Raw genomic sequence first — 19719 nt, forward strand, 5'->3', positions numbered from 1 at the left:
GGACGAATACGACAAGTAAAGCCATACATGGAGTGTGTACTCTGTGGCCAGCAAGGTATGATAAGGATCCGGTAGAAATTACAAGACTCAGTAATTAGTAATTGTGACTTTTGAAAGCACACTAGCCACCTTTTTTAGAATCAATAATTTAAATATAGTTTGAAAGCAAACTAGCCACCTTTGTATATAGTATTTAAATATAGTGATGTAGTATTGATAAAGAAATAAAAACTAGTTGTTTTACGAGTTGCATATGTTTTTTCATATTTCTATATTCTCATGTAATGGGTGAGAATTTTATATTCTTATAAAAATATTTAAAATATTTTTTTCATTCAACTTCTTTTATTATTTAATATTTTTTAAATTAAAAAAAATTAAAAACATTCTCAGATTTAAAAGTATATATTGCAATTTGTTACAATGAGAAAAATTAATTTCAGTAAAACCGATCAATGAGTAGAGGAAGTAAATAGGGTCATGAGTTTAGCTAAAATAACAGTCATTTTAGAGTATAGGGAATAATTTTAAAAATTATATTTAAAAGATAAACTTTTTACTTTATAGAGTGTCTTTAATTGAAATTTAGTATAAAAATAAAAAAAATTATAATTAAAAATAGAATTTCAATTAATTAAAAGATATTTTTAGAATATTTTCCTTAAATTAACTTCTAAACTTTTTTATTTTATTTTATTTTTACGGTGTCTCTCTTCCCCTAGTATCTATAAAAAAAACTTTTATGCTTTGATTCCTCAGTCCATGCCTTTTGGTTTTACAAAAAATATCTATTATATTAAATAAGTTTAAGTTTAGATAAGGAAATTTACTTGTAAACATTTATGATACTGGTGTAACTGTGTGAGTGCAGTTTTATTGCCCAATTGATTTCATAGCATTATTTTATTTTTTAAATAAAAAAAACCTAATATTACCACTTGATTATGATTTTATAGTCAGAACTTACAAATTTTAATGTAGATTATGTTCAAATTGAAAACTTAATTTCTAACTCTTTTTTTTGGTAAAAAAAGCAAACTGTTTTTTTAATTAACTGGAGAGCACTAATCATATCAAGCAGCAAAGGAGGGACCTTATTAATAGAAGGTCCAACAACTAAATCCTTAATTAAGTATATAACAAACACACATAGGAGGGAGGCTATGAATACCAGTTAGTCGTAAAGGTTCGGAGTGAGCCATTGTTGCAAAGAAGTCAGCATGCACTGTTTTGAAGACATAATTCAACCTAAGGAGACTGTTTCTGTTAAAGAAACTCTGAATCAGATGCACAAGTTTGCTATAAGGATGATAGGATGGGCATCCTTTGGAAATAAAAAAAAATAGAAATGATAAGGTTGCAGGAGTCAAGTCAGCAAACAGCATTTCTTCTTTGGTAATCATGTGATGAATTTCTTTGTTACAAACAATTCAAGTGTTCACTTAAAAATGTTTTAATAATCGAAAAGAAACAGTAAACTTTAAGGCATATGACCAAAGCTAGCTAGGCCACGACAATGCGTCCCCACCACCATTCCAATCACTGAACTCTGATCAGCAGCATCTAATAATATTATCTTGCTTTTCTAAAAGACATGACTGATTCAAAAGAACTGACACTATTATATGAGAAGCGTTCTCTTTTCATGGAATGAGTATTTTCAGCTGTTGAAGTTGAACCATACAGATATCTGCTGCTAGAATATTGACATGGAGAACAACCCTAGTTCATCCAGAGTGGAAAGAAAAATCATTGAGAGGAATAGAAGAAATCAAATGAAAGCTCTCTTCCGCGAACTCAACTCACTTGTGCCTCATCAAAGTTCAAAGGTTTTCCCCTCTTTTACTCTACACACCTTCTCTTAGCTGCTTATATATTTTATACAAGTAAAGCTATATACATGTATATGCAGTAAGAGTAAGAGTAGTGATATTTTGACACTCAATATTACAAACACTTCACCAAAACCTCTTAATTCTCTCTATATATCTTTCTATTTCTGTTGCACCATATCATCAATCTTATCCATCACTTATATTTCTCTTATTTTTCTATCTCTTCGATCTCATGGTGTCTACATCTTGAGGTGTCCAAATATTATTTTTTTCATGTAATAAATACTAAATAGTAATAATTGGACGAGACCCTGCTTATTACACATTCAAAGAATGCAAATAACTCAATGATATTTCTCATTTCCCTCTATCTTTTTTTCTAGTCATATCATATGGCCAACATATCAATCACTTATTTATTATTTCTTTACATACCTCTCTCTAGGTGTCTCTACACCTCTTGAGTGTTCAAGAATCTTTTTCCTAGTTTGACAGATGATTATTCTTTCGTTTGAATCTGTTGTAGGAGGCCATTTCACTGCCGGATCAGCTAGAAGAAGCCACAAACTACATAAAGAAATTACAGATTAATCTGGAGAAAATGAAGGACAAGAAGAACATGCTACTAGGAATTGAAAGGCCAAATGTGAGAATGAATAATGGTGGAAGGACCGTGCGGTTAAATTCTCCACGGATTGAGATCCAACAAATGGGTTCAGCCTTAGAGGTTGTTCTAATAACTGGGTTCGATTGTCAGTTTATGTTCAGTGAAACCATTCGTGTTCTTCATGAAGAAGGAGTAGATGTTGTTAACGCCAGTTATAAAGTTATTGAAGGTGCAGTATTCCATTCAATACACTGTCAGGTGAGCTATAAATCCAACCACTATTTGATCTTTCATTTGTATATATGTAACTAGAGAAATTATTATATGATTAAGGAGTACTATGCTTCCCATCAATTTTTATGACATATGTTATTAACTCTTTTTATAAATTAAGAATCCTATGCAGCAGAAAAAAATGACCGGAATTATAGTTTGAATCATGCAATAATTTCTCATCTAATTGAGTCTGGTTGCATTGTTCAGGACAGGGAATCTGCCAACGGAGCTGCGAGGATATCTGAGAGGCTAAAGAACTTCATCTATGATTCTAGCTATAGTGCTTTCTAAATGGGAGTTGTTATTATTATTATATACTCAATTTTCTTTCTAATTTTTTTTCTTATATTATTTCTTTTATCTATCATCATTTTCTTCTTCTTTTTCTCTTACTTCCATCTATTCAGTATGGAATGTAGCCTCGACTTTTTCGGAGTGTACGATGGGTATGCCAGCTGTAACCGTTTTGGTGGAAATCTAAATATAGATAGTTTTGGTGCAAATTCACATTCTCTGTTTAATGTCTCCTTGTTTCACGGAGAGTAGTACTATTCTACTGTGCTTCATGGCTTCTACTATGTCTCGGGATACACACAGACCTCGTTAATCAAAAGATAAATTACATTATTATTATTATTATTATTTTTAATGACTGAATTTTTGTGATCTGATTTTTTTTCTTCTGATTATATGTATGAAAAAAAAAATTTAGAAAAAGCAAAATTTATTTTAATTATCTTTGTGCCTCAAAGATTATTCTCATAATTTTTTTATCTTACCATGTCTTACTCCTAGAAAAAAAATCTTTTAGCATTTTTATAATCATGTTTTTCAGTTAATTTCTCTTCATCATATTATTAATTTACTTCACATATGTTTTTTTTTCTTTTAATTACAAAAAAGTTATAACTTTTTTGCATAAATAAAATCTGTGTCATATATGTACATAGCATTTGTATTGTTTTTTCAAATTATAAACGAAATGAAATGTCTCCAAGACAAAAATATATTCCAAAATGGGAGGTTAGCGTGTCCCATGTTTATAGAATATAGAGAGGGGAATATCAGAATATGGTAGTTGATTGCCTTGCTTCATTGCTTATGGCCAACAATTAGGCTTGTGTTATCTTTTTTTCTTAAGGATGTAATGTGATATTGTGATTATAAACATTTCATACTATTTATTTGTACTTCCTACGCTTGAGGCCCTCCTTCCTAAAATAAAAGGTTCCGAGTAAATTTTAATGTGAACGGATTTTTTATCAATATATAAATGAAATTTTTTATAGTATATTTAGATACTATTTTAATTATTTCTAAAGGAGCTAACCAATATATTAATAATTTATATAGGATTTAATTAATTATGGGATATAAAATATATCAAGAAAGAATAACTCCAATTCTTAAGATCCATAAAATTTATGGAAAATTTTCCTAATATTATAAATAAACAACAATTAACTCCCAATATTTTTAAGATATATTAATTATTTAACGGTTTCATTCCTTGCATCTGTGATAAAGAAAATACTTATATTACATGTATTTAAGGTCCTTGAAATAAATTAATCACGATTTTTTATAGTGAATATTTCATATCAATATTATAATTATAAAAAAATAAACATTTAAATTTAATTATCAGTGTATAAAAATGACCACATATTAATCATATGTTAGTTTTTTCCATTATGTCTAATATCGATATTTACATTAAAACTTAATACTCAAATGTCATGAAAAAATAGAATGTCACAGGAGATAGTGATTAAATATGATTAATTTATCATTAAATTATTGATCGATCAGTTTGTAATTTTTTATATTATAATTTTTTTATGACACTATTCTATATTATTCACTTTAAAGTAAACGGATGATATTTTTTTTATTTTTTCACTTTTACCCTCATCTTTCTTATCCGTGTCGTCGTATACAGCGATATTGTCTCCTCCGATGGCACCTTCACATATCTATTTTTAATTTTTTTTTTCCTTTGCAATACCCAAGATCTACCAACTGCCTAACTAAAAAATCATAAACTATATACAATGATCATTTGAGTAAACAATAAGAAGTTAAATTTCTGATCTAACAATAAAGGAGTCCATGACATCCTACCCTACATCTAAAGAAAATACACTGGACAATTACACAGAAATTGACAAAATTCAAAAATTCGACATTGTCACCGTAATATCTCTCCCAGCTACAATGGATCACATAGCATCGTAATTATTCAACAAGAAGAATATTATGTTATTATTGTCCTGAAAATTAATTGAAACTAAACGTACAATCAACTCTCGTATTGGATAAAAAAGATTTTTAAAAAGGGTCCGATATGAGATAGTGAAAATTGAGAATTATTACTCATGTTGTCATGTTAATCAAATGGTTAAAAATCTCTCTTATCTAAGAATTCCAAATTTAGAAGCTTTGCTAATTTGTATAAATAGGTTTTGGGAAATTTCAAAACAAGTTTCACATAACCCTTCAAAAGAGCATAATGTTCTACATATAGCTTTCGATCCCTATTATATAATGCTGTTTAGATTTTGCTTTCTCATGCTTTCAGTTGTACATAGAAGTTGCAAAATTTGATGAAAAGGCTTTATTAATTTATTATATAACAAGGGTTACCCGTGTTTCTATATAATAAAATATTCAGTTTGGAGAAAAAAGAAAGGGAACCTGAAAGAAAAGAGAAGGACAATGAATCTATAATCAGGAAACATGAATTAATTAATTATAGCTTTTCGTTTCGATGTTTTTTTTTTATTTAAAAAAAAGCTTTTCGTTTCGACAAGCAATAAATTCATTTTTTATTTATTTCGCAACAACGAGGTGTTTTGTTTTTTTCAATCTTCTTCAGGGGGTTGGGGTGAATTAACGAGCAATTGTTTCATTCATGCGTGACAATAGGGGGAATTTGGCTTTTACTAAGTCGATCTTGTTCATGTTCGAAATTTAGGAGACACAAACATAAAAAAAATTAAATCTAACCTTGAAACACCTCTAATAATAGCGCTTGCACAACATCTTTTTACAAGTTAAAAATATAGATTTTTTGTTTCTAAAATACATTGAGCTGTAAATACATAACTTTGTAATATAGATTTTTTGTTTCTAAAATACATTGAGCCGTAAATACATAATTTTGTTTGGATGAAAGATTTAAAATTTTTTAAGAAATTCTAATACACAATATTTTAATTGCTTTGATTTAAATTCTTTTTATTTTGTATGAATGAAATAATTCAATTTCTTTTATTTTAATTTCTTTGTTTGGATAAAATAATTCAATTTCAATAAAATTTAATTTTTCATTTTTAAATATTTGTTTAAAAATTAAAATTTCAATATTGAAAAATGAAACCAATCTTATATGATCCACCCTGAAAGAGTTGTCACCGCTGTGAGAGAGTGAGGATGTCTAAATCATAAGGAAGCGAGAGAGTGTGTGGGTCAAGAATGAATAAGTATAACTCGAGAGGAGTGAGGAATGTTTGTAGAGAGGACAAACTGAGAGAGGGAGGAATGAGTGTGCCTGAAGAAATAAAAATTCTTTAATTTTTAAAAGAATTTAAAATTATTCATTTTATGTTGATTAAAATTTTCTGAGAGAAAGGAATGAGTGTGTGGAAAGATATTTAATTTTCTTTTAAATTATTATCCAAATATTAAATATAAAATGACATATTTAATGTCCCATTAAAATGAATTACTCTATAAAATTATCTATCCAAATATAATGTAAAAGATTTAAAATAGAATTACAAATTTCCTGAAACGAATCATATCTGGCAAAATAACATTTTGCTTGTAAAGTGAACTAGTAAAACAAAAGATGATTGCTGTTCTTTGGCTGATTAAAAAAAAAAAGAAAGAAAGAAAGAGGATTGCTGTTAAAAGAAATGCAAAAAGTCCAAGCTTCTGCTGCTACACTTTGACCTTGATAATTGCTAAGAAAGGTGACTATAGTTGTCGCCAAAACTGATAGTTATCACTAATTGTTATAGTACTAATCACACAAGAAGAAAGTAAAAAAAGAAAAAAGAATGCTTATGAGATAACAATCTTAACAATATATATATGAAAACAGAATTAGAGTATTTATAGTGCATCATTGTTTAAATAAGTTGTTTATTTTAAATTTATAAATCCTATAATGTCACATAAAATTAAAAATTTTATATAAAAATTTACTATAATACTAATTGTAGAATGATTATTTAACTCGAGTTAAATTAAATTTTATAAAAAATAATTTTTTAATTGGTAAAAATGAATTAAACAACTTACTTAAATAACATATTATCAAGTTATTTACTCTAATATTAAAAACATGTTAAGCAACTCAACTCATGAATCACCTGCCTTAAAAATACTCTTATAATATTTCCATCACAACAACAATCAATTACAAGTGTGGTACAAACACACAAGTAAAGTAATCCAATCACAAAATATATTATAATTAATATTTATGATTCAATATGTTTTTCTAAGTAAAAAAATATTTTTTTATTTTTATAAAATAAAAAATTATGATACGATAGAATAACTATCCTATTATGTTTTAGTATGTTTGTTTGTTGTGTAAATATATATCATAAAATTATCCTATTTTATTAGTTTAGTGTAATTCTTATCCTAACCGGACATCGAGTTAAATTAGGAGGCAATGAAATAAGATAATCTCTCTCCCTCCTTCGCCCTCCCTTTTTTCTATTTACATATTATAATGTTTTATTAATCATATTATCTTTATATATATATATATATATATATATATATATATATATATATATATATATATATTAATTTGGTACGTAAATCTAAATTATATTATCAATTAAAAATTAAAAGAAAATAAATTATATACTAACAATTAAAAATTATTTGCATTATCATTAAACCCAATTTGTAATTATAAAGAAATAATAATTTTATCATTTGAATATAATTTGAATTATATCCTATGGTTGCGCGATGTGAACAAATCATTATAGGATTGCAGTTTTTTATTTTCTTATCCTACTATGCTTTTATCTTATTGTATTATATCATGTATCATATCTTGTCAAGTAAATGAACCCTTAATATTTTTTAAAATTTGTTTACAAAACCTAGGCTTCTCAATAATTTCATTGAACAGGTCAAAATATTGTGGGCTAAGATCAAATTAAGCCCTTAGGTAAAAACGAAAACAATCCACTAACTCAGAGCCCAACCCACACATGGTATGCGAATATAAGAGACATCGCAAGGGCAAAGACATAACAGAAAAGAGAGTATAAAACATTATTCTCGAATTAGGGTTTTCCACTGATCTCCGAGCACACACCACTACTCTGTTCCTCAGATTCAACACCACCTTGCGTGGCGCCAATGGGAAAAGCCTTCGACATCGGAGCCGTTCCGTTCAACGCCGACGGGTGGGGTCCGCCGGACAACGCGACCTCAGGCAGCAACAACAACAACCTCCCTCTGAACGTCCCCTTCGCCCCCTTCTCCCGCTCCGACAAATTGGGCCGCATCGCCGACTGGACCCGCAACTTCAACAATCCGACCCGCTCCAAGAACCCCGCCGATGCCGTCTTCGACTTCGCCAACGACGACTCCTTCCCCGCCTCCGCCGACGACGACGCCTCCTTCCGCCTCGTCGACGGAAAGCCCCCGCCGCGCCCCAAATTCGGCCCCAAGTGGCGCTTCCAGCAGCAGCGCCAGCTCCCTCAGCGGCGCGACGAGGAAGTCGAGGCCAAGAAGCGCGAGCAGGAGAAGGAACGAGCCCGCAGAGACCGTCTCTACCACATGAACCGCTCAAACCCTAACCAACAGCGCCGCGAAGCCGCCGTCTTCAAATCCTCCGTGGATATCCAACCCGAGTGGAACATGCACGACCAGATCCCCTTCAGCACCTTCTCCAAGCTCTCCTTCACCGTTCCCGAACCCGAAGACCTCCTCCTCTGCGGCGCCCTCGAGTATTACGACCGCACCTACGATCGGATCACTCCCAAAAACGAACGCCGCCTCGAACGCTTCAAGAATCGGAACTTCTTCAAAGTCACCACCACCGACGACCCCGTCATTCGCAGACTCGCCAACGAGGACAAAGCCACCGTTTTCGCCACCGACACGATTCTCTCCACTCTCATGTGTGCTCCCAGGTCTGTTTATTCCTGGGACATTGTCGTTCAGCGTGTGGGGAATAAGCTCTTCTTCGATAAGCGCGATGGGTCGCAGCTTGATTTGCTCTCTGTTCACGAGACCTCGCAGGAGCCATTGCCTGAGTCGAAGGATGACATTAACTCTGCTCATTCGTTGAGCGTTGAGGCTGCTTATATTAACCAGAATTTTTCGCAGCAGGTGCTTATTAGGGATGGGAATAAGGTTACTTTTGATGAGGCTAACCCTTTTGCGAATGAGGGTGAGGAGGTTGCTTCTGTGGCTTATAGGTATAGGAGGTGGAAGCTTGATGATGATATGTATCTTGTTGCGAGGTGTGAGGTGCATAGTGTTGTTGATGTGAACAAGCAGAGGTCGTTCCTTACTTTGAATGCGTTGAACGAGTTTGATCCTAAGTATTCCGGTGTGGATTGGAGGCAGAAGTTGGAGACTCAGAGGGGTGCTGTGTTGGCTACTGAACTTAAGAACAATGCGAATAAGTTGGCTAAGTGGACTGCTCAGGCTCTTTTGGCGAGTGCGGATACAATGAAGTTAGGGTATGTGTCGAGGATTCATCCCCGCGATCATTTCAATCATGTGATTTTGGCTGTGGTTGGCTATAAACCCAGGGACTTTGCAGCACAGATTAATTTGAACACGACGAATATGTGGGGGATTGTGAAGTCTATTGTGGACTTGTGCATGAAATTGAATGAGGGGAAGTATGTTCTTGTGAAGGATCCATCTAAGCCCCAGGTTAGGATTTACGAGGTTCCCGCGGATGCGTTTGAAAATGACTATGTGGAGGAGCCACTTCCGGAGGATGAACAAGTTCAGCCTCCAGCAGAAGGCGCCGAGGGGGGAGAAGCAGCCGCTACTACTAATGATGTGGAAGACAAGCAGATAGATGGTCAAGCTTAAAAGGTAATTGTATCGAATCTGGTTCATACTCTAGTTGGTTTTATTGTTATTATAGATGCTTGTATTTTGTGCCCTTTTTCTGGGGTGGGTTATGAGAATGCGTATGCTCTGCTCTTAATGCTCTGTGACTCTTCCATTGCTTTTTAAGATGACATGGTGTATTATGTTGTTGTGTTAGAGGTCATCGTCGTATATTAGTTTTCCTTTAAATAATTGGTGTTGCTCATGTTGGTTTTAGTCCATAACTTTCAAAAAGAATTGCGTTGTCTACTGAGGCGCTCGAGTCCTTATTTCAAAACCTGAATGTTCCAACAAGTAGTGTTCAAAGATCATTCTAATCACCTTGTTAGTATTAGAAAGTGGACAAGTGCATTTAAGTTGCTGGAAAGTTTGAAATGGCTTGCTCAAGTAAATAAGAGGCTATAATTGATACTTAAAGCTGTAAAATTCCCTGAATTCCTAGTGATGAGTTTTGCTCTCTAAAGTGGACTGTCTACACTAGGAATAGGTCAATCTGGGGTAGAATGTATTATGCTCCCCTCCGGTCATTGTTATTAACATATACCTGTTTTAGAGAATCAGCTAGATATTGAGTGCATCCTTGACTGAAGACGAAAGAGAACATGCCATGTAGTTATTTAACATTCTATAACTATTAAGTTTGGTAGGTGTAAATGTGTAATAGTTTTGCTGTTGATGGGGGTGAACTTGAAGTGACCCATGACTTAGTGTTTCATTTGATAGCTAGAAAATGCTTAAAACACGCAGGTCATGTTGGCGCGAGGTCAGAACCATTTTTTATGTGATCACCAATGATAATCAAGTAGTAGTATCTTTTATGTATTCTTATTTCATTGTTTTAAGACTTTAAGTTGGAATCCTTCATCCCTCTCAATATGTTTATCGGTGAAACATAGTCATTTTCTATTATTAGGTTTTAGAAGATTATTGTAGATTAATGACCAATGCGTGCTGTTTAATGTCAGTTTGATATGCAGAAGTCATTGTTATCTCTCAACAGTATATATTCGTAGATGACGTTTTTTTTCGATCGTTGCAGGTCAGATGTTTATTGGAGTAGATGTGGCCGTTCATTTGTGAACAGATCGCACTCAGAATAATTTTCTTTAACACTGCTTTGTCGGCCAAAATTTTGCAATGTGATGTTCCTTTGGACCAAAAGTTTAAAGCAAAACCTGAGTTTTTTTTTTTCTTTCTATGCTACAGCTGTTTATGATTTACAGACCTTAGCATATTTAAGTGGAAGCACCAAAGCAACATCTTTCAAAATTGTATTTGGGCTTAGGGTTATTATTTTATGGTTTACAAATTTCCATGTTGGCAGAGTGATGTTGAGATTCGCAAGCTACAAACATTAATTTAGTTTGTTATAGTGCGCTCTATTGTCAACGACCAAATTAGTATGATAAAAACATGCTTTTATTTCTTTATTTTTGGTCTGAACTGGCTTTGTTTCTAGTAAGTGTAGAAATAAGCAAAATATTAGGAAATTAAAATTTACATTAAGTAATGTAAATAAATCAAGAAATTAAGAAATACGTGATTTTTGTTATTACTCTCCTTCAAGCTGGTGAATAAATAGGTATCATATTTTTTTCAGTCAAAAAAATATTTTTCATTTTTAGTTTGAAAGAAAGATTTCAAAACTCTCCCATAAGGTAGTGAAAATGGTAAAGGAAAAAGAGGGCTCTGCTCTTAAAAAAGAGAAGGATTTGGGTAGAGTTAAGCAAGAAAAAAATTAAAGATGGAAGTGGCTTTTCTGGGTTTCGTCTCAGCCTGCCTCATGTAGATGTCGTTGGAGAGGAGGAACTCCAGGATGCAGAAGGAGCGCACTTTAAGGAGATCCTTGGCGGCAAAGATGATGATTTTTTGCTATTCTGAAGAGGAGGAGGAGTCAGAGATTAAAGTAGAAGAGCGAAAACTAGGGTGCATCTTTCATTCTTTCAGAGAGAAAACGAGAAAGAATTCGAAGGCCATGGAAATCAGCAGTGGTGGTGAAATTGTTCGGAAAGAAGATAGGGTTTAAAGCCCTTGAAGCTAGACTGAAACAAGGGAGACATTATCTATAAGAAGTTAGATATTTAAACAGTTATGAAGGTAGAAAAAAAATTCATTCTTCCTTTAATAGATTTATGGATTCGTCACTGGTTATGCCTATGCTACATGGCATCCTTTAATAAAATTTATATTTATTATAAGTTTAAAAAATGTTGTATGCAACAATTCCGAACCTTAAGGGTGGATTGTTTGATTTAAGAATTCAAAAGAACTTCCACATATCATTGAAAATAATTTTGAAAAAAAAATCTCAATTTCCAATCATTTCTATATGTGGAAAAAAAGTTCAAAACCTTGGTTTCAGGCTTTCAGCTTTTTATAAATTAGAGTCTCATCCTAACCTCATAGTGCACAACCATCTCTCTCATTTCTATATCTCACATGCACACTAGAGTAGAAAAATGGCCAAAGCCTTGACATTATTCTTGCTCCTACTGAGCTTTATCACTGTGTTTGCTCAAGAGTTTTCAGAGTTGGTATCTCTTCCTCGAATTGAAGTTCTACCACAAGACCACCATTCTCCAACTCCTGCACCTCATCCTATTGAGAAACCAATTCACTCCCCTAAACAACCACCTGTTCACCCTCCACACCACTACAAGTCTCCCACTCCTACACCTCATTCCCATTCACCAACTCACCCCTCACATCATCATCGTCATCACCACCATTCGTCATTATCCGATTCATGCACCTCATCCTTCAGTTCACTCTCCTAACCATTCACCAGCTCATCCCCCATATCACCACTACCCCACTCTTGCACCTCATACTACTCATCCACCGGCACACCCTCCACATCACCATTCTCCAGCTCCGACTCCTGCACATCATTAAAAAACCCTATACTTTGCAACGTTGGACCTCTGATGTTTGAGCACAAATGTCACCAATAAAAAATAATATTTGTTATTTAATTGATATATCTTCCATTTTTTATTGTTTCGGGGATGCAGGCTTATGAATCTAAAAGTTGTAATGATGCAGTTCAATGCTTAAATTATATTGTAATAGATTTTATTGGAAATGAAAGGATTTAATATAGAAAATGTGTTGTGCTAGCTTTGAATATCCATTTTTGAAAAACAAGGCTTTTGTAGCGAATTTGCTTAAACATTCATCTCATATTTCTTGTATGGGAAAATTTTGGGGAAAATGCACGTTAAATACTACTTTGTTAATGTTTTCGTCACGTATCACCATACCAGAAGTTTTAAAAGTATATAACGTGCGTTTTCTCCAAAATTTTCCACCCGTGCAATTAAACCCTAATCGCACAAGATAAAGCGAAGTAATTGCTCGAATTCAAATTTGTTCTGCGGTGACCAAAATAGATTGGTTTGGTAGTAACGAGTTCCTGCACGTTTTGGGTTGGACAAATTTTTGAAGCGGCGTTTCATTTTATTTTCTCCGCATTCTCAAGAGCCTCGAAATAATTTCCCCATATTTTTCATTCTGCTACTTTTTTTTTATCTATTGAACTTTCTGCAACTAGTCTCGGAGAAGTAAAAAAAATTGATTTTGGGGGTTATTTCTTTGGCTAATGTCTGATTATGAGAATTTGAATTATTTATTTTGGAGGGATTAGGTAGTAAAAAAACAATTCGATGCATGATGTTTGTAAAAGTGAAAAGTTTATTTCTAATATACACGATGATAACTTGTTATTTGTCTTCTTTATGAATTAATGAGAAAATGTCCAACATTCAGCGTGGAAAGTTGACTTATTATTAAAGGAAGGATAGAATCAATTGTGTTTCTCAATGTTCTTAAGAAACGATTTTCAATAATTCACTTTTAGTGAAATGAAAAATAAGTGTTGGTTAGAAAAATGGTATTTTTAGAAGAAATAAATAAATAAATGAAACAGTGTATCAATAAAAAGGAGAGGTGTAAATACGAATACCCACAATTTATTAGGCTGGATTGAGTCATGTTATTGGGTTAGATCGAATCATATTAGTGAGCCTTTATTGCACTGAATAGAACCATTGTTTAGTGCACTTTTGCTACTAGCACCTCATACATTTGGGAATGTGAGATTGGACTTTCCATTGACACACCCATTTCATGCACCTTCATTATACTTCATATGAATAGGATGCAACGTAGTATCAGTAAAGCCAAACAAGGCACAAGGAGGCATAAAGCGTGACTCAGAATGAGGATGGTTTTAATTCGGCCTCTGTTAGTCAATGCCAAATATTAAACCCTTTTTGACTCTTTTTTACTTTGTGTCACGACATCGGCCCCACTCCTGGGTTCTCTAAAATTCCTAACATCACCATTTGCAACACCCAGCGTAACTTTTGTGTATTACGCGTCAAAATTAAAAATAGTAAGGTATTAAAAATATGTTTTAGAACTTCTTGCACCATGATGATTTTGGTTTTTGTACCTTTTATAATTAGTGAAAATTATTTATTTTTATAGAAATTATGATACTAGGTGAGAGATGAAATTTTGTCAATGATAAAAGAATAAGGGCCATAATTATTATTTTTAAAAATACAGAAACTAGGATATAAGACCAATTTTGGTAAAAAAAAACCAAAGAATTGAAAACACATTTCACCTAAATTTAAAATATATAAAAATTATAATATATGGTAATAATTTGTAGAAAATTGACGTTATGACTTTTATGGTGTTCAAATGAAATAAAGTGTATCTTGGTCCAATATTTCCCATTTAAATTGTTGAATGTGAAAGAGTATTGATAGTTGCGAGGGCCATTTTTCATGGTGGTAATTTGCAAAAGGTTAAAAGTGTTGGGTGTGTGAGAGTATTGAGTGTGAGAAAACAAAGAAAGAGAATATATGAGGGATATTTTAATATTTAATTCTTTCTTTTATATTAGAAATATTTAATTTAAGGCATATATATATATATATATATATATATATATATATATATATATATATCAAATGAAAATTTTTTTATTGTGAGAAATGATCAATATTTAAATTTAAATAGTGAATATTAAAAAAAACACTTGAATTTTAAGTTGTATATATATTTATATTGTCTAAATTTATAATTCACAGTTATCACAATAATCATATAAACAAAAAGTTATCAGAATAATTAATTGTTCCACTTTTTTTTTAAAGACACTAATTGTTTCACTTGATACACATGCATCACACTATATTGCTCCCATTATATACACACACAGTAATTTTTACCCTTTTTAAAAAATTTAAATTATGATTTTGTTTTCAAATTTTTTATGAATTAACTGAATTGTATTGTTTTAAATTCTTCCCTCTTCAGAATTCATTAATCAAGGATAGTAAATTTCAAAATCTACCAAATTACATTAAATTTCTGATTTCAGAACCTTTTAAATCTTTTCATCTTCTAAAATTTTCCTAAATTCTCATTTTTAGCAAACAAATAATATTTGAGATTTTATATAGAGAATAAATGACAGGACGATATATTTATAACAATAATAAAATTATAAAATTAAATTTAAATTAAAAGTTATTAAATTTCCAAAATTAATAATTAATCATAACATAGAGATCCAAATTTTAATTAGAGAAATACTAGCAATACTCTTTTAGATCTTCTCTTTCTATGATTCTGTACGTGATTAGTTAATATTTATTAAAAATGATTGTTTTTTTGAATTTTATCTCTCATTTAATGATTTTTTTTCTCTGATTTATATTAAATGAGAAGTAAAACTTATAAAAATTAATTATTTTTAATAAATTTTAATCAATTATAAAAAGAATATTTGAGAGGGTGTGTCAAGTAGAATTTCACTAGCATTCTTTTTGTATGTAAACTTTTTATTATTATTATTATTTGAAATAACATGTTATCCCGTAACTTCATAAATATAATTTTTCAAAAGTAAAGAAGTGAAAAAAAAATACGGAATTGGTATTTTGAGGATAAAGAAATACTATATGACTTAAGTTGTTGTTGAAAAGAAGAAAAAAATGATTATTCCTCGTACTAGAATGATTTCTTTTTCTTTTTTGGAAAATAAATATCATTAAGATCTTCAGTGGAAAAATTGGATTTTCTTGAATACCAAAACCATCATCCCTTTGACTAATTAGTCATATACCATATAATGAAATAAATTATTCTAGAATTATTTTTAAAGACATTAGCAAATCTAATTTGATTGTAGTATAATTGTTTTCCCTTGTTTGACAGTCTGTATCAATCATTAAAACACCATGTGTAGCATAAGAAAGTTGAATATAATCAATATATACTAAGGCTTTGGTCAGTTTGAATCTTTTCAATTCTTTCAGCAAAATTTTCTCTACAATAAAAATTAAAAATGCAGGTGAACATATTTTTCTCTCCATCCATATCTATTTCTTTTGAATGTCCTCTTTATACCAAACAATGAATGATGTATAATAATAATAATAATAATAATAATAATAATAATAATAATAATAATAATAATAAACAATGAATTGTGTATAATTAAATAAACATTTTCTCTTTCCTTGCCTTGCTGAATGGTATACCAAAAACATAGACCCAGACAACGAGAGGAATTTTATTAAATTAATATTTTAAATTGACTTGAAATGCTTATGTACTTATTGCTTAGAAATTTTGTTTTAAAATTAAGGTAAATTTTATTTGAAGATATTAAATATAGTTGAAACACATATTTAAATTATTTTTAATAGCTGATCTTAAAGTAAAATTCTTAATAATAAGAAAAATAAATTCTGGAAATTTGTCTTAATGCAAATTTTCATCAAGCATAATTTAATATATATTTTAAAACAATTATAATAAGTAAAAAAATATTTATGTTATTATTTTAAAACAATTATTAAAAAATTAAAAAATTTTAATATACATAATAATTTACAATTGACTGTATAATTTTTTATACAACTTATTATTATTTACTTTTAAGAAGAATTTTTTTTTTCCAATTTTGCATGTTACATTGTTTTTCTAATAAATAGATGACTACGAGTATAGTGTAGTGTAGTGTAGCACACAAGAGGTGCATAGCGCGTAGGGAGCGAGAGATAGGAGAAGAATCTAAGGTCCCTAAGAAACATTTAAATTTTATTTGTTTCTTTAGCAAAACAAAGTTAAATAAAAAAAGGTGTGATCGATCTTTTGCATTGACACACTCATCTTCTTCTTCTTCTTTTTGGTTTTCTCTCTCACAGTGAGTCAGCAGCAATGGACTCCATTTCCCCAAGAGCTCAAGAGAATAATAACACTACGGCGAAGGCCATGATGACGAGATCCGAACCAGCGAACCCATACCCGACAACGTTCGTCCAAGCTGACACATCCTCCTTCAAGCAAGTAGTCCAAATGCTAACCGGCTCCTCGGAGACAGCGAAACAAGCAGCCGCCGGCGGCTCCTCGAAACCTTCGAACTCGATCCCACCCATGAAATCCATACCCAACAAAAAGCATTTTTCTAAGCTCTACGAGCGCAGAGCAAACTCCCTGAACCTCAAGAACATCAACCCCCTCACCTCGTTTTTCTCGAACCACAACACTAATTCCCCCCGAAAACCCGACATCCTCTCCCCCAGCATCCTCGACTTCCCCGCACTCGTTCTCAGCCCCGTCACGCCTCTCATTCCCGACCCTTTCGACCGATCCAACGCCGCCATCGATTCCGAAGCTGAAGACAAAGCCATCAAAGAGAAAGGTTTCTTCTTTCACCCTTCTCCCAGAGACAAATCTCAACCCCGCTTGCTCCCTCTCTTCCCCACAACTTCTCCCAGAGCCTCCTCCAATGCTCCTTCTTCCGCTCCTCCTTCTTAATTTTGTGTAAGATTCTTAATTTATGTTTTAATTATTTACTGCCATTCATGCCGATTAGAGGGCTCAGTGTTTCTCAAATTTGTAATGGCTGATAATCAAGAGAATGGAATAATCTTAATTAATTGCTTCAATTGTATGTACTGTACAAATCATTATGCTGTCTTTCACTAATCTGCTCCGTTTCGAGTTCGTTTCATTTGTGCCAGGAAATTAAAAACTTGTATTCCAAAATGTTAATTTTGATTAACTTAAATTCATTTGAATTATTATTACTAGTTGAGGTAACCAGCGATTGTAGTGGGATGTATGCATGATGTATCTACTTTCTAGCTTCCTTATCCTTTTGCTGTATTTTTTTTTTTCCACAGTCAACTCGTTCAATTATTGTTGCCGCAGTTAAATTTTAATGGCTTTTAAAGCCGAGTAAAACTGTTTTTAATCAAATTAATTTTTAATTATTGAATGAAATTGAAATGCGCGTTTAAGTTCATTTTAGATAAACCCACTTGGGTCCACTTAGTGGTGGAGTGTTTTGGTAGTATTAGTTTATATGACTTCTTAGATTTTAATCTTAGTAATGTTATTGCAGGCTAAAAAAAAATATTTTTTTGATATAAATTTTATATTAAAAAAGTGTTTTATGAGAAGAGAAATTAATTTAGATTTTTAGTCAAACAAGTTCTGATACATTGTTTGAACGAGAGAAAGGAAATTATGGAGGGCATTGATAATTAGAGCTGACATTCATAATTAGCAAAATTAATAATACACTGTGTACTAAGTGCAGTCTTTATAGAGATGGTAGGGACTAGTATAGGGAAGAAACCGGCATGAGAGAGTGAGAGTGAAAAGAGAGAGAGAAGAGAAGTGTTGGTTTGAAAATCAAATTGCATTTGCAAAGGCAGTTTGGGCAAGCTGTCATACAAAGCGTAGAAGAATGGGGAAGGAATCCTGACCTGTCTGACGTCTTTCTGAATGAGGGAAAGATCCCAAGGGATGAGATGAAGATAGGCATTATATGTGCTGCTTGTGTTGTAAGCATCTAGTAGTTTTCATATACTATGTGCCCCAAACACCGCATGCTAAGCTAACACCATCCATAACATGGTTTCAATTGAAAATAAAAATAAAAAATAGTTTTTTTTATTATGAAAACTTTAGGTGAATTAAATTTTAAAAATTTATTTGGATCAGAATATGTCTTCAAGGTTCATTAAACTTACAAAAAATACTAATACATCATCCACAAAAAAGATTCTCAAATTGACGACAGGATTTGATCTCATGTCCACCCACTAGACCATTTTTTTTTTTTGGCTTTTTTAACATTTAGTTGTTACGGTAGATCTTTTCAATTAATCACAAATTAATTATACAATGTGATAGTGGTCCATAAACCTTTCATAAATTTTGAAAATTGCCGGACTTATTATATTAATAAGAAGTCAAAGTTGCTTGATGATAATTAGATGAGAGCAATAAATCCATTTGGGGAGGGAGCCGACATGTACAGTTTGAGGCATTAATTAATTTCTTTCTTTTGCTTGGTTTTTCCACTGTAGAGAAGGGTAGGGACCCCGTTACTTTGAATGTAAAGCTCTGGACAGCCGTAAAAGCAATCATGCGAACTCTTTCTCCAATTCAATATTTTAATTTTCCTTTTTGACTCGAAGGAGACAAGAATTGAAGTGAATGGGGACATGAGAAAGGGAAGGAAGGGAAGGAAAGTGGGACTTGTGATGATGAAAGGGAAGAAAAGATGGGAGGTAGTGATGGGAACATGAGAGCTAGAAAACACGGTGTTGAGTGTGCTTCTTGTTTGTTTGTGTACGCTATACATATGATTCTTGCGGACTTAGCAACTCATGGTTGGTTGTGCATTAATTGAGAATTTGAAACTTAACATGTGCACTGGTCTCAGACCCTTGTTGCCTTCTGCTTGCCCCTTATCAAGGTCATCTTCTATTTCCCTCTCGCAATCATTTTCAGGGAAAAAAAATATAAAACATGTCACATGTGGCATGTTTTGATTTGATCTAT

The 19719-nt window shown here is 32.1% G+C and overlaps 3 protein-coding genes across 3 annotated transcripts; all 3 read left to right on the plus strand.

The window, feature by feature from the left end:
• Positions 1-1611: 1611 nt before the first annotated feature.
• On the plus strand, positions 1612-3221 carry LOC100814407 (transcription factor bHLH162). Its single transcript, XM_003547100.4, has 3 exons — positions 1612-1829; positions 2362-2700; positions 2926-3221. The coding sequence occupies exons 1-3, from the start codon at positions 1710-1712 to the stop codon at positions 3007-3009; spliced, it is 543 nt and encodes a 180-aa protein (XP_003547148.1). The 5' UTR covers positions 1612-1709; the 3' UTR covers positions 3010-3221.
• Positions 3222-7997: 4776 nt separating this feature from the next.
• On the plus strand, positions 7998-11264 carry LOC100799613 (eukaryotic translation initiation factor 3 subunit D). The gene is made up of 2 exons (XM_003545942.5): positions 7998-9816; positions 10874-11264. Exon 1 carries the CDS (start codon positions 8116-8118, stop codon positions 9811-9813), a length of 1698 nt encoding a protein of 565 aa, XP_003545990.1. The 5' UTR covers positions 7998-8115; the 3' UTR covers positions 9814-9816; positions 10874-11264.
• A 5723-nt stretch (positions 11265-16987) lies between these two features.
• LOC100305738 (VQ motif-containing protein) lies at positions 16988-17847 on the plus strand. The gene has a single exon (NM_001249100.2). It carries the CDS (start codon positions 17080-17082, stop codon positions 17677-17679), a length of 600 nt encoding a protein of 199 aa, NP_001236029.2. The 5' UTR covers positions 16988-17079; the 3' UTR covers positions 17680-17847.
• The last annotated feature ends 1872 nt before the right edge of the window (positions 17848-19719 follow it).

This window comes from Glycine max, chromosome 15 (assembly GCF_000004515.6).
Source record: "Glycine max cultivar Williams 82 chromosome 15, Glycine_max_v4.0, whole genome shotgun sequence".
Lineage (NCBI taxonomy): Eukaryota > Viridiplantae > Streptophyta > Magnoliopsida > Fabales > Fabaceae > Glycine > Glycine max.